Consider the following 14171-nt stretch of genomic DNA (forward strand, 5'->3'; position numbering starts at 1 on the left):
AGCCGTCTCAGGAAGTAGAGACGGCTTTGCCCCTTCTTGTAGAGTGCTTCAGTGTTCTTAGCCCAGTCCAGTTTATTGTCAATGTACACTCAAAGGTACTTGTAGTCCTCCACGATGTCCACACTGACCCCGTGGATTGAAACAGGGGTCACCGGTGCCTTGACCCTCCTCAGGTCCACCACTAGCTCCTTTGTCTTTGTCACGTTGAGCTGCAGGTGGTTTTGCTCACACCATGTGACAAAGTTAGCCACCACAGCCCGATACTCTTCTTCATCGCCATCTCTGATACATCCAACTATCGCAGAGTCGTCAGAGAACTTCTGAAGGTGGCAAGACTCTGTATGGTTATGTGTTACCGTCATGTTTCTATAAGACCAGGGACCATGTTGGAAATAAGTGTTCACACTTTTGCATGTCTATCCCTTTGATTTTGTTCTGCTATAAATACAATAAATCAATCAATCAAACAAACTCTTTCTCACACAAATACATACACACACACACACACACACACACACACCTAAACATACACACACACACACACACACACACATAAACACACACACACACACACACATAGACACACACACACACACACACACACACGCACGCACGCGCGCGCACACACACACACACACACACACACACAGCAGTAGTGTTAATTTGCATGGAGTTATAAAAAGGTTGACATTGTTTGGACTGTAATTGGACTCCGGCAGGATGAGATGAGCTTCTATTCTTAGTTGTATTGTTCAACAGAGGAGAGCAGAGGAGCAGACAGCAGAGGAGAGCAGAGGAGCAGACAGAGGAGCAGACAGCAGAGGAGCAGGCAGCAGAGGAGACCAGAGGAGACCAGAGGAGCAGACAGAGGAACAGACAGCAGAGGAGACCAGACAAATAGACAGAGGAACAGACAGCAGAGGAGACCAGACGAGCAGACAGAGGAGCAGACAGCAGAGGAGAGCAGAGGAGCAGACAGAGGAGCAGGCAGCAGAGGAGCAGACAGAGGAGCAGGCAGCAGAGGAGCAGAAAGAGGTACAGACAGCAGAGGAGACCAGAGGAGCAGACAGAGGAACAGACAGCAGAGGAGACCAGACAAATAGACAGAGGAACAGACAGCAGAGGAGACCAGACGAGCAGACAGAGGAGACTAGAGGAGCAGACAGACAGCAGAGGAGCGGACGACAGAGGAACAGACAGAGGAGCAGTCAGACAGCAGAGGAACAGACAGCAGAGGAGACCAGACGAGCAGACAGAGGAGAGCAGAGGAGCAGACAGAGGAGACTAGAGGAGCAGACAGAGGAGCAGACAGACAGCAGAGCAGCGGACGACAGAGGAACAGACAGAGCAGACAGCAGACCTGCTCACAACATGTGGAAGATTAAACGTACGTTTTCACATCATGCCTCTTTCACACCCTAAACTAAATGATTAAATCATTCAGTGTCCTCTTTCAAATCTTGTTTTAAGACAATTTTATAGGACTGTCAATATTTTGTTAAAGCCTAATATTTTGGTTTTATTCTTATTATTTTATTCTTATTTTTGGATCTGTTTGTCATTTGAAGCACCAAACCAGGACATCCCACCCCCCCAGCCTCCAGCTCACCTCTACCCAAATTTGAAGCACAAAAGTCGGGCTCTAGGACCCAGGATAAACCCCCTCCCCCCCCCCCCCAGCTCACATTTCAATGACTAAAGTCAGGCTCTAGGACCAAGGGGAGACGCCCACCCTCGAATCATTGTTGGTGTTTGATGCACCAAACATGGCCTTGAGGACCCAGGGGACACCGCCACCCTGGAGTTCCAGCAAAGAACCAATGTTAAAAAGTTAAAAGCTCGTCTTTATAGTTCCACCCACCCTGCCACCAAATCGGCCTTGAGGACCCAGGACAGGCCACCCTCTCTGACCGGCCTCCAGGAGCCAGGGGAGACGACCTCCAGGAGCTACCCCCTACATTCCAGTACGCCTCCCCACCTGTATCTTGGGGGAAACAACCTCCAGGAGCTACCCAGACTCCAGAAACCCAGGCACAAGCAGAACCTGCATACCCACACTTGAGCACCCTCCCCAGGATACAAGCAATAAGCCATCCCCCCAAAATCTCGTGCCCCTGGTATTCCATGTTAAAATTTGTGCCATGGGTAGTCACAGAAAAATGACAAAGAGCTGTGACCAGAGAGGGGGGGATAGTGCAGGCAGTGCCTCGCTATTCCCCTCTAGAACATATTTTGGGTCAGAAATGTTCATACTATAGATCAGAGGTTCCCAAACTGTTTCATCTTGGGGCCCAAAATATACATTTTGTGTCTCCCTGCGACCCAAACTCACAAAAAATATAAGGTAATGAGTTGATGTTGAGTTAATGACAACCAGTTGGCGACCCACTCCCCACGGGTACGCAACCCATAGTTTGGGAAACACTGCTATTCTACAAAAATGTACAATGCTGACATTTTATTCTGGCAGCTGGGCTGAACCACATGCTAAAATAAAGTCAGATTACTCTTCTCGGCTTACGGATAAACTCCAATATCTGTCTATGTATTTTAAATCGTAGCAAACTACAATCATTCAGTCCAAACATACATAAACATAAAATTTGTGGTAAAAAAAACCCAGACAGTAACAAGATCATGTAATTAAGAAAGTGGACCAGACATGTAGGACCTCTGTGAGATGATGCTTCTGATCTGTTTCAGTATTGAAAACATTTTGATTTCTTCCAGCTCCAGTCTCGTTCCCTCTGGAGGCGAGGTACCGGCCCATCCTGGAGGTAAAGCTGATCCAGCATGATGCAGTACGAGTCAGTGATGCTTTCTCACCAAGCTAAAGCAATAGCTTAGCCTTAGAGCAAACTTTTTCACATCAATGACCCTAAACTGACACAAATTAAGCCACAGACCCGCATTTACTAAGATTTTGTCCCAGGGTCCCCCATCTGATCCAATTTCGATTTTTTTTATTACAGAATGTATATGAGACCCATGACCAAAACAGTCATACATTCTGTCATTGTGTTACTTATGGATGGTATTATAGTAAAAATAAATGATTCGCCTTTTTTTGCTGGGACCCCCTATAGAACCCAGTCAAGCACTTTGAGAACCAGTGACAGCAGTCATAATAACCTTGACATTCTCTCTGAGGGCTGATAGCAAAGTCAGGAATCACTTACTATTAATGCAGTCAATTTCCCAGCTGAGTCCAAAATGTATGACAGCGTATTTTGGCCACTGTAGGCAAAGGTGTAGGTTTGATTTGGAAAGTGGTGGCGACATTGGGGTGATTTTTCCTTTGACCTCTGCTAGGTGAGGGGTGTTTAACAGCTGAAAGTAGAGACAGACAGGAAGGACTGGCAGAGAGAGTGGGATGGCATGTGACTAAGCTGGGTCATATTTACATGGCACGTTCCTTAGACCAGTAGTCCCCAACCACGGACCGGTACCGGGCCGCAACGCAATTGGTACGGGCTGCGAGCCCGGTCCAAAAAAAATAAAAAGTTTTACAAATTACAAACATAAATAAACGTCAACTTGAAACTATGTTTCAACTACCACACAGCCTATAATATTATAGCCTATGTTTATTTTTATTTTTATTTTTATTTATTTATTTATTTTTATTATTAAAATTGACAACCGGTCCGCGACTTTTTTTCCATCTATCTACCGGTCCTTGGCACAAAAAGGTTGGGAACCCCTGCCTTAGACCACTGAGCCACAAACGTGCCCCAGAAACTCAAACCTTGTGAGATTAAAGTCAGTAAATTTGCAGGGGGGGGGGGAAGGGGGTCAAAATTTTGCAAGAAAAAATGTTTTTGTTGGCATGGATTGCTTCATTTTGCATGGTATACTGTAGGTCAGGTTGAGTCGATGCCTCGTCAGCGTGGGGGCGTGGTCAGGGTGGGGTAAATCCTCCCGTTCTCCCCATTCAGCATAGTTAGCATTTAGCTGCTAGCCCAGCCCAAGCAGACACGATCAGTGGTTCAACCACCCCAGTAAACGCACATCTGACAAGACGTCTATGTACCTGCTCTAGAATCCCCAATTCTGTAGTGTAGAGCCGCAGCACCATCTTTTGGTGAGTCAACCCATTGAGATATATGGGGGGTTGTACCCCACTCACGCACCAGCCATATAACATTTTGTGGACGTTCCCACACAGACTGACTGTATCTGTAGGATCAACCAGGTGAAACATTTCTGTTGCCACAGCACAGACACCGTGAACATAAAGAGGTGTGTCAGCAGGCGCGGACTGCATAATCGGGCACGTCGGGCAAATGCCCGGTGGCCTGGCCTGGCCTGGCCTGCAATTTTTTTTTTTTTTTTTTTTTTGTGCCCGCAGTCAGTACAATTGTAAAATTAGACTCGGCCCAAATTGGGCTTCAAATGGCCCGAATCTGGCTTCAAACGACCCAAATCGGGCTTCAAACAGCCCAAATCTGGCTTCAAACGACCCAAATTGGGCTTCAAACGGCCCAAACTTTTTCGCCACGTGCGTCGGCCCATATCGGCCTGGCCTGCTTGGTATCTAATGCCCGGCCTGAATTATGATCCCAGTCCGCCCCAGCACCAAATTCACTCATCTCCAGAACAGAGATTCAGATCTCTCTCTCTCTCTCTCTCTCTCTCTCTCTCTCTCTCTCTCTCTCTCTCTCGCTCTCTCTCTGTCATTTCTGACTTTAATCTCAAGAGTTTTTCCGTCACCCTGGCTGCAGTAAAAATGCATTAATTAATTAATTAATTAATTAATTATTATTACTTTTTTTTGGCATGTCTAAAAATTTTAATCAAATCAATTCTAAACCGCTCTGTTTTCTTGTATGACCACATCCTGTGCGCTCAGAGTTTGGTTCCCCCGGACCCCATGTCCCAGTTCCACATGAAGAGAGGTTCCCCAGAGGAGGAGTTCCCTGACCTGGGCAGGAACTCCACCCTGATGGGGCAGATCCTCACCCCCGCCATGTACCGCCGCCAGTTCACCCGCTGCACCCACAGCGGCGTCATCTTTGATGATGTCATTCGTCCGGGGCTCGAGGAACCAGGTGATGTCAGTGTGATGTCATCTTAATGTTAGCCAGTTCCTGTGGGATTACATCCACGCAAAATGTCGATGCTAGAATGAATCGTCCGGAGGGACATGAGGAGTGATGATTGGCTGGAGTTAGGGGTTGGGTTTAGGCATGGGGAGTGATGATTGGCTGGAGTTAGGGGTTGGGTTTAAGCATGGGGAGTGATGATTGGTTGGGTTTAAATTTACTCATTTACTCAGAGTGTACATTCTTTCAGACACACATACGGGTATTTGGCTGCATTTGAAATGCATGAATTGTCATCTTTTTCAGTCGTAGTGCAAAACTTTGTTGAAGTGGTATAGTGCAGGGGGCTACAACAACCACCATCTTATGAAAGATAGTCGTTTTTTCAAGGTCCCTCCCTAGCCACGAGAAGGAGCCCGAGAGGAGAGTACGCTAAAAACCACTGGTTCTGGCATTAGCGCTAACGTTGGCACAAGACTGTCTACTGGTGAGCTGCTTGTTTAACATTTGGATTGAGATTCCATCAGTTTTCATCGCTCACAAGTTTTCTGCAGACAGCCGAATTATAGTCGATGCTTCCTGCTCTCCACACACACACTCTTGGTAAATAGAACTGGTAAAAACACTAAATACGGCACTTGGTTCAAACTCGCTGTTTTGCCAATGGAGCTCGGCGGACACAAACAAGACAAAGAAATATAGTTGTGATATTTGTGGTGAAATTCTTACACTTTGGAACCTCTTGTCTTTCTTCAGTATGTTGTGATTATTTTGTGATATTTCTTCAGCCGAAAAAAAAATTGACGTTTTTTTTTACATTTTTTTGCCATATTTAGAGGAATATCTCATTTTAAATTAAGATTAGGATACTGTTGTGATGTAATTATTCAGTATTTTCTCCTTTTCTCACTCATTCAGAGCAAAGAGGGAGATATATAGCATGATGATAATTAAGCAATATAGCATGAGAGCCAGTGTGTTGAGGCAAATGTATCCCGCTGCTCAGCTGTTATCCCACGAGGCCGCAGGGGCACATGATAGAAATATTATCAGCCACAACACATGCTGCTCGAGTGCTATATTGCTTTTATAAAACGGTTTCCAAGTATGATAATATAATAATAATAATAATACTATAAGTCCGACTCCGACTGGCATGTCATTCTGATAGAGTCAGTTGAACCACTACTGTAAGGCGGGACCGCAAGAACGTGCGGGTGATTTGATTGGATCGTTCTGGAGACTGAAGTTGACATTGGCCAATCCTGGCGCTTGCTGAGAAGCTGAGAGCTTTCTGGAAAGCCCGACAGGCAGCTCGAGCGCAGCGCTGCATTCTCAGCGCTTGCTGAGAAGCTGAGAGCTTTCTGCAAAGCCCGAAACCATCTAACGTTACGGGGTTAAATGCGAGGTTAAATGCGGGGTTAACAGCCTTTTTTTTGCAAAGAAGACATTAGCCCGCGTCTATTCTTGTACAAAACATAATTTTCTGCGAAGTATTAGTAAAGTTATTAGTGAAGATCGATTCACAAGGATCTGACAGCTGTCTCCGCCATTTGTTTTTTTTGAGGTAACCAAAGGCTTTTAGTAAGATAGTTGCCATGGCAACCAATAACCCATGGCCATGGGTTATTGGAGTGGGTTATTGGATTTATACAATGGCTGTGAACCAATCAGATTGCTTGATTTGAGAGAGCCGTTTTATAATGCTCTATATCTCTCTATTTGCTCTGAATACACCAGTTAACATGACACAGACTTAACATGATAGAAATATTATCAGCAAACTTAATGACTAGACAAATTATTCTGATGTGAATGGCAATGATTATATCAAGAAACATTGACTCCTCTCTTTGCTGTATAGTGGGAGGTGCATTTTTGAGTAGGCTATTAAAATAGCATGTCAAGTTCACATTTCTTTATTGCCAGATTAAACTATTCTTATTGGTTGTTGGTTGGTTCAACACAACATGTGCGCGCATGCGCGCTTCTTCTTCTTCTCTAGCCTACAAGCATGTAACTTCCTTGATTGTTATTGTTGATAATTCTATTTAAATAGGCTACATTTTCAGTATATCAATAATGCAATCATTGCATCATTTCCCGAAACAAGAAAGGAACATAGTGCACTGCAAAATATTTTTAATTACATTTGTAAAAAAAAAAAAAAAAAAAAAGGGGGGGGGGGGGGGATCATCTCGCCTCTAGGGGGTGCTGCAGCACCTGCAGCACCCGTACTTCCCGCGGCCCTGGGTAGGGTGATAAGCCAAAAATCTGAGGGGGCGAATCTCCTGGAAAAAATGTTTTGCATGTTTTTTTTGTTTTTTTTTGCCGTTTTAAGACAGATTTAGAAGAATATCTCATTTTAATTTAGCATTAGGATTAGACATCACTGAGTACATCACTGAGGATACGTCCCAGTTATGCATCCATGCGATGTTTTTTTTCTTTATTAGTTAGCCTGGCCTAGCCAGTGACTCATAGGAATAGACTACGTGACAACCAGGAAAGACTAGTGACTACTGGAGAGTCAGTTGACAGCCGGAACAGGGACGGCACCCGGGTAGCAGTATGGGTTAGCTCCCCAGCCTGCGTCTTCCGTGAGGAAGAAGCCCAACAACCCACGAGAGGCCTTTTAGGAGGGCCATTCAAGCCGCAAGTGGAGACTGCAGTGCCACCAAGTACTGGTACTGCATGGTGTCCACTAAGATACCATCACCTCGGAATGAGATGTTTGGAGCGGGGGAGTCTGGTGCAGCGCACAGGTCATAGACCTGGTTAGACGAGGGAGGAACCCGGCCGGGTGGCAACCCACAGAGCCCGGTCCCTCTACGTACCAGAGCCCTCCCCCTCCCCCGGTCCCGGCAGAGTAGTTCCGGAGCAGCGGATTGAGTGGCCCTGACCGCATGACCACCTTCGACCCTCCCTATAGGGCTGACTGTGGGTAGCTACTGGGACATAAGTTGGGGCTTGGCCAGCCCCGGCTGGGTCACCTGGGCGAGGGTGTATGATGTTGCGAGACCCGAAACATCCTATGACCCCAGGGTACATCACTGAGGATACGTCCCAGTTATGCATCCATGCGATGTTTTTTTTCTTTATTAGTTAGCCTGGCCTAGCCAGTGACTCATAGGAATAGACTACGTGACAACCAGGAAAGACTAGTGACTACTGGAGAGTCAGTTGACAGCCGGAACAGGGACGGCACCCGGGTAGCAGTATGGGTTAGCTCCCCAGCCTGCGTCTTCCGTGAGGAAGAAGCCCAACAACCCACGAGAGGCCTTTTAGGAGGGCCATTCAAGCCGCAAGTGGAGACTGCAGTGCCACCAAGTACTGGTACTGCATGGTGTCCACTAAGATACCATCACCTCGGAATGAGATGTTTGGAGCGGGGGAGTCTGGTGCAGCGCACAGGTCATAGACCTGGTTAGACGAGGGAGGAACCCGGCCGGGTGGCAACCCACAGAGCCCGGTCCCTCTACGTACCAGAGCCCTCCCCCGGTCCCGGCAGAGTAGTTCCGGAGCAGCGGATTGAGTGGCCCTGACCGCATGACCACCTTCGACCCTCCCTATAGGGCTGACCGTGGGTAGCTACTGGGACGTAAGTTGGGGCTTGGCCAGCCCCGGCTGGGTCACCTGGGCGAGGGTGTATGATGTTGCGAGACCCGAAACATCCTATGAACCCAGGGTACATCACTGAGGATACGTCCCAGTTATGCATCCATGCAATGTTTTTTTTCTTTATTAGACTGTTGTCATGTCATTATTCAGTTTTAACCATCAATAATTGTTCCTTTTCTCTTTTTGGGGGGTCTTTTCAAGCCAGATTTAGAGGAATATTAAGATAGGTTATGACCATAACCATCAATGTTTACTCCTTTTCACACTCAATTAAATTGTATTTTTTGGCAACATGTAAAACCACTTTGGTATCTCAAAAAAGTCTCACCTACTTTTTCCAAAGAGTGTTCTAGTTGGGAAAGAACTCAATAGTACCTATCTGCAGAACCGGAGAACCCAGCCAGGCCATACGGAAGAGGCATATATACACATATATGTAGTAAACATACATGTAGTATATGTTCATATAAGTATTCGACATATATCCACATATATATCCAGGATATATGTGCATATATGTGCATATGTATCACAATATATGAACATGTATGGAATTGGAACGTTTCATATATGGTCCATATATGTTAGTCCTATATAATTATATATGTGCATACATGTATAGATTGTATATGGACACATATGGTAATTAATTATATGTACATTTGTATGCATTGACACTATACGGACATATATGCTTAATACATATAAAACTATATATGAATAATAACTATACATACATATATGTTTTATTTTATATGAACACATATGACTATTACCTGTGTATAACTGTATGTATTTACCTGTATTCGACATATATCCACCTATATATCCAGGATATGCGTGCATATATGTGCATATATATCACAATAGATGAACATGTATGGAATTGGAACGTTTCATATATGGTCCATATATGTTTGTCCTTTATAATTATATATGTGCATACATGTATAGATTGTATATGGACACATATGGCAATTAATTATATGTACATTTGTATGCATTGACAGTATACGGGCATATATGGTTAATACATATATAAATATATGAATAATAACTATACATACATATGTTTTATTTTATATGAACATATAATACTATTACCTGTGTATAACTGTATGTATTTATCTGTATTCGACATATATCCACCTATATATCCAGGATAGATGTGCATATATGTGCATATATATCACAATATATGAACATGTATGGAATTGGAACGTTTCATATATGGTCCATATATGTTTGTCCTATATAATTATATATGTGCATACATGTATAGATTGTATATGGACACATATGGCAATTAATTATATGTACATTTGTATGTATTGACACTATACGGGCATATATGGTTAATACATATAAAACTATATATGAATAATAACTATACATACATATATGTTTTATTTTATATGAACATATATGACTATTACCTGTGTATAACTGTATGTATTTATCTCTATTCGACATATATCCACCTATATATCCAGGATATATGTGCATATATATCACAATATATGAACATGTATGGAATCAAAACACATATCTCTTAATTAAAAGAGATGTAATTTTCCAAATTATTTTTGATTGAACAACATCTCAGAAGTGAAACCCACCATGAAAATGGTTAGTTTTGTGCAAGACTTCCAGCACTACTGGATATTTTCAAGGTTTGTCCAGTGTGCATGAGATTTAAAAATAAGGGTTTTTTGACAGTGGAGTCATTAAAATGCCCCACAGTCTATATTATGGTTTTAGTGTAAACATTATATATTATATATGATTTAGAAGCTCATCGTAAAGCTGATTCCAAATATATAATTTAAAAGCTTCATAAATTAAATCCTGTGGAGTTATTAACCATATTAGATCCCTAATCTCTGCCCCAAATGCATCATGGGACTTCCATGCAAATTCTGGAGAAATGTTCACGCCCCCTCCAACCAGTCTCTCTGCTGCACCCTGGATTACTTACATGAACATAGATGATCACATGTATGAGAATACTCATATATGTTAATTGCTTATATGAGCATACCTGCTGACATAGTAAAGTCATGTTAATTGCTGATATACACATATATGTAGACATATGTAAGTAAAGTCTTCTATGTTAATTGCTGATATACACATATATGTAGACATATGTAAGTTTAACCCTATATGTTCAATGCGTACACAAACATATATGATTACATGTATGAGAATATCCGCATATGTTAACTGATTATATGAGCATATATGTTGACATACATAATAGTAATCATATATGTTTAATGCTTATACGAACACATATTTTGATATGGAAGAGAATAACATATATGTGTGTTGCTTGTATTTGCATATATGCGGAAATATGTAGAAATATTCTTATATGTTAATTGCTTATATGTACATATATCTAAACATATGCGAGAATAACCCTGTATGTCCATTACTTGTATGAACATATATGATCACATGTATGAGAATACTCATATGTTAATTGCTTATATGAGCAAACATGCTTGCATATGTAAGTAAATTCTTATATGTTAATTGCTGATATGCACATATATGTAGACATATGTAAGTTTAACCCTATATGTTCAATGCTTACACAAACATATATGATTACATGTATGCGAACATCCGCATATGTTAATTGATTATATGAGCATATATGTTGACATACGTAATAATAATCATATATGTTTAATGCTTAAATGCACACATATTTTGATATGCAAGAGAATAACATATATGTGTGTTGCTTGTATTTGCATATACGCAGAAATATCTAGAAACATTCTTATATGTTAATTGCTTATATGTACATATATCTAAACATAATAGAATAACCTTGTATCTCCATTACTTGCATGAACATATATGATCACAAGTATGACAATACTCATATATGTTAATTGCTTATATGAGCATACATGCTTACATATGTAAGTAAATTCTTATATGGTAATTGCTGATATGCACATATATGTAGGCATATGTAAGTTTAACCCTATATGTTCAATGCTTACACAAACATATATGATTACATGTATGCGAACATCCGCATATGTTAATTGATTATATGAGCATATATGTTGACATATGTAATAATAATCATATATGTTTAATGCTTATATGCACACATATTTTGATATGCAAGAGAATAACATATATGTGTGTTGCTTGCATTTGCATATATGCGGAAATATGTAGAAATATTCTTATATGTTAATTGCTTATATGTACATATATCTAAACATATGCAATAATAACCCTGTATGTCCATTACTTGCATGCACATATATGATCACATGTATGAGAATACTCATATATGTTAATTGCTTATATGAGCATACATGCTTACATATGTAAGTAAATTCTTATATGTTAATTGCTGATATGCACATATGTGTAGACATATGTAAGTTTAACCCTATATGTTCAATGCTTACACAAACATATATGATTACATGTATGCGAACATCCGCATATGTTAATTGATTATATGAGCATATATGTTGACATACGTAATAATAATCATATATGTTTAATGCTTAAATGCACACATATTTTGATATGCAAGAGAATAACATATATGTGTGTTGCTTGTATTTGCATATACGCAGAAATATGTAGAAACATTCTTAATATGTTAATTGCTTATATGTACATATATCTAAACATAATAGAATAACCCTGTATGTCCATTACTTGCATGAACATATATGATCACATGTATGACAATACTCATATATGTTAATTGCTTATATGAGCATACATGCTTACATATGTAAGTAAATTCTTATATGTTAATTGCTGATATGCACATATGTGTAGACATATGTAAGTTTAACCCTATATGTTCAATGCTTACACAAACATATATGATTACATGTATGCGAACATCCGCATATGTTAATTGATTATATGAGCATATATGTTGACATACGTAATAATAATCATATATGTTTCATGCTTATATGCACACATATGTTGATATGCAAGAGAATAACATATATGTGTGTTGCTTGTATTTGCATATATGCGGAAATATGTAGAAATATTCGTATATGTTAATTGCTTATATGTACATATATCTAAACATATGCAAGAATAACCCTGTATGCCCATTACTTGCATGCACATATATGATCACATGTATGAGAATACTCATATATGTTAATTGCTTATATGAGCATACATGCTTACATATGTAAGTACATTCTTATATGTTAATTGCTGATATGCACATATGTGTAGACATATGTAAGTTTAACCCTATATGTTCAATGCATACACAAACATATATGATTACATGTATGCGAACATCCGCATATGTTAATTGATTATATGAGCATATATGTTGACATACGTAATAATAATCATATATGTGTAATGCTTATATGCACACATATTTTGATATGCAAGAGAATAACAGATATGTGTGTTGCTTGTATTTGCATATATGCGGAAATATGTAGAAATATTATTATATGTTAATTGCTTATATGTACATATATCTAAACATATGCAAGAATAACCCTATATGTCCATTACTTACATGAGCATATATGATCACATGTATGGGAGTACTCATATATGTTAATTGCTTATATGAGCATACATGCTTACATATGTAAGTAAATTCTTATATGGTAATTGCTGATATGCACATATATGTAGGCATATGTAAGTTTAACCCTATATGTTCAATGCTTACACAAACATATGATTACATGTATGCGAACATCCGCATATGTGAATTGATTATATGAGCATATATGTTGACATACGTAATAATAATCATATATGTTTAATGCTCATATGCACACATATTTTGATATGCAAGAGAATAACATATATGTGTGTTGCTTGCATTTGCATATATGCGGAAATATGTAGAAATATTCTTATATGTTAATTGCTTATATGTACATATATCTAAACATATGCAAGAATAACCCTGTATGTCCATTACTTGCATTAACATATATGATCACATGTATGAGAATACTCATATATGTTAATTGCTTATATGAGCATACATGCTTACATATGTAAGTAAATTCTTATATGTTAATTGCTGATATGCACATATGTGTAGACATATGTAAGTTTAACCCTATATGTTCAATGCTTACACAAACATATATGATTACATGTATGCGAACATCCGCATATGTTAATTGATTATATGAGCATATATGTTGACATACGTAATAATAATCATATATGTTTAATGCTCATATGCACACATATATTGATATGCAAGAGAATAACATATATGTGTGTTGCTTGTATTTGCATATATGCGGAAATATGTAGAAATATTCTTATATGTTAATTGCTTATATGTACATATATCTAAACATATGCTAGAATAATCCTATATGTCCATTACTTACATGAGCATATATGATCACATGTATGGGAGTACTCATATATGTTAATTGCCTATATGATCATATATGTCAATTTATATTTGGATCACATATATGATCCTCACATATA

General features: G+C 39.8%; 1 protein-coding gene across 1 annotated transcript in view; it reads left to right on the plus strand.

Moving 5' to 3' along the window:
- Positions 1–1259: 1259 nt before the first annotated feature.
- Positions 1260–14171, plus strand: part of LOC310774836 (creatine kinase M-type) — a gene marked incomplete at its 3' end in the record, with an annotated part of 48182 nt that continues 35270 nt past the window's right edge. The window contains exons 1-3 of the mRNA XM_083634980.1: positions 1260–1387; positions 2731–2777; positions 4853–5051. Coding sequence (XP_083491106.1) covers positions 1372–1387; positions 2731–2777; positions 4853–5051 — 262 coding nt within the window. The 5' untranslated portion in view covers positions 1260–1371. The remainder of the gene's footprint in view (positions 1388–2730; positions 2778–4852; positions 5052–14171) is intronic.

This window comes from Poromitra crassiceps (genome assembly GCF_964638095.1).
Source record: "Poromitra crassiceps genome assembly, chromosome: 4".
Lineage (NCBI taxonomy): Eukaryota > Metazoa > Chordata > Actinopteri > Beryciformes > Melamphaidae > Poromitra > Poromitra crassiceps.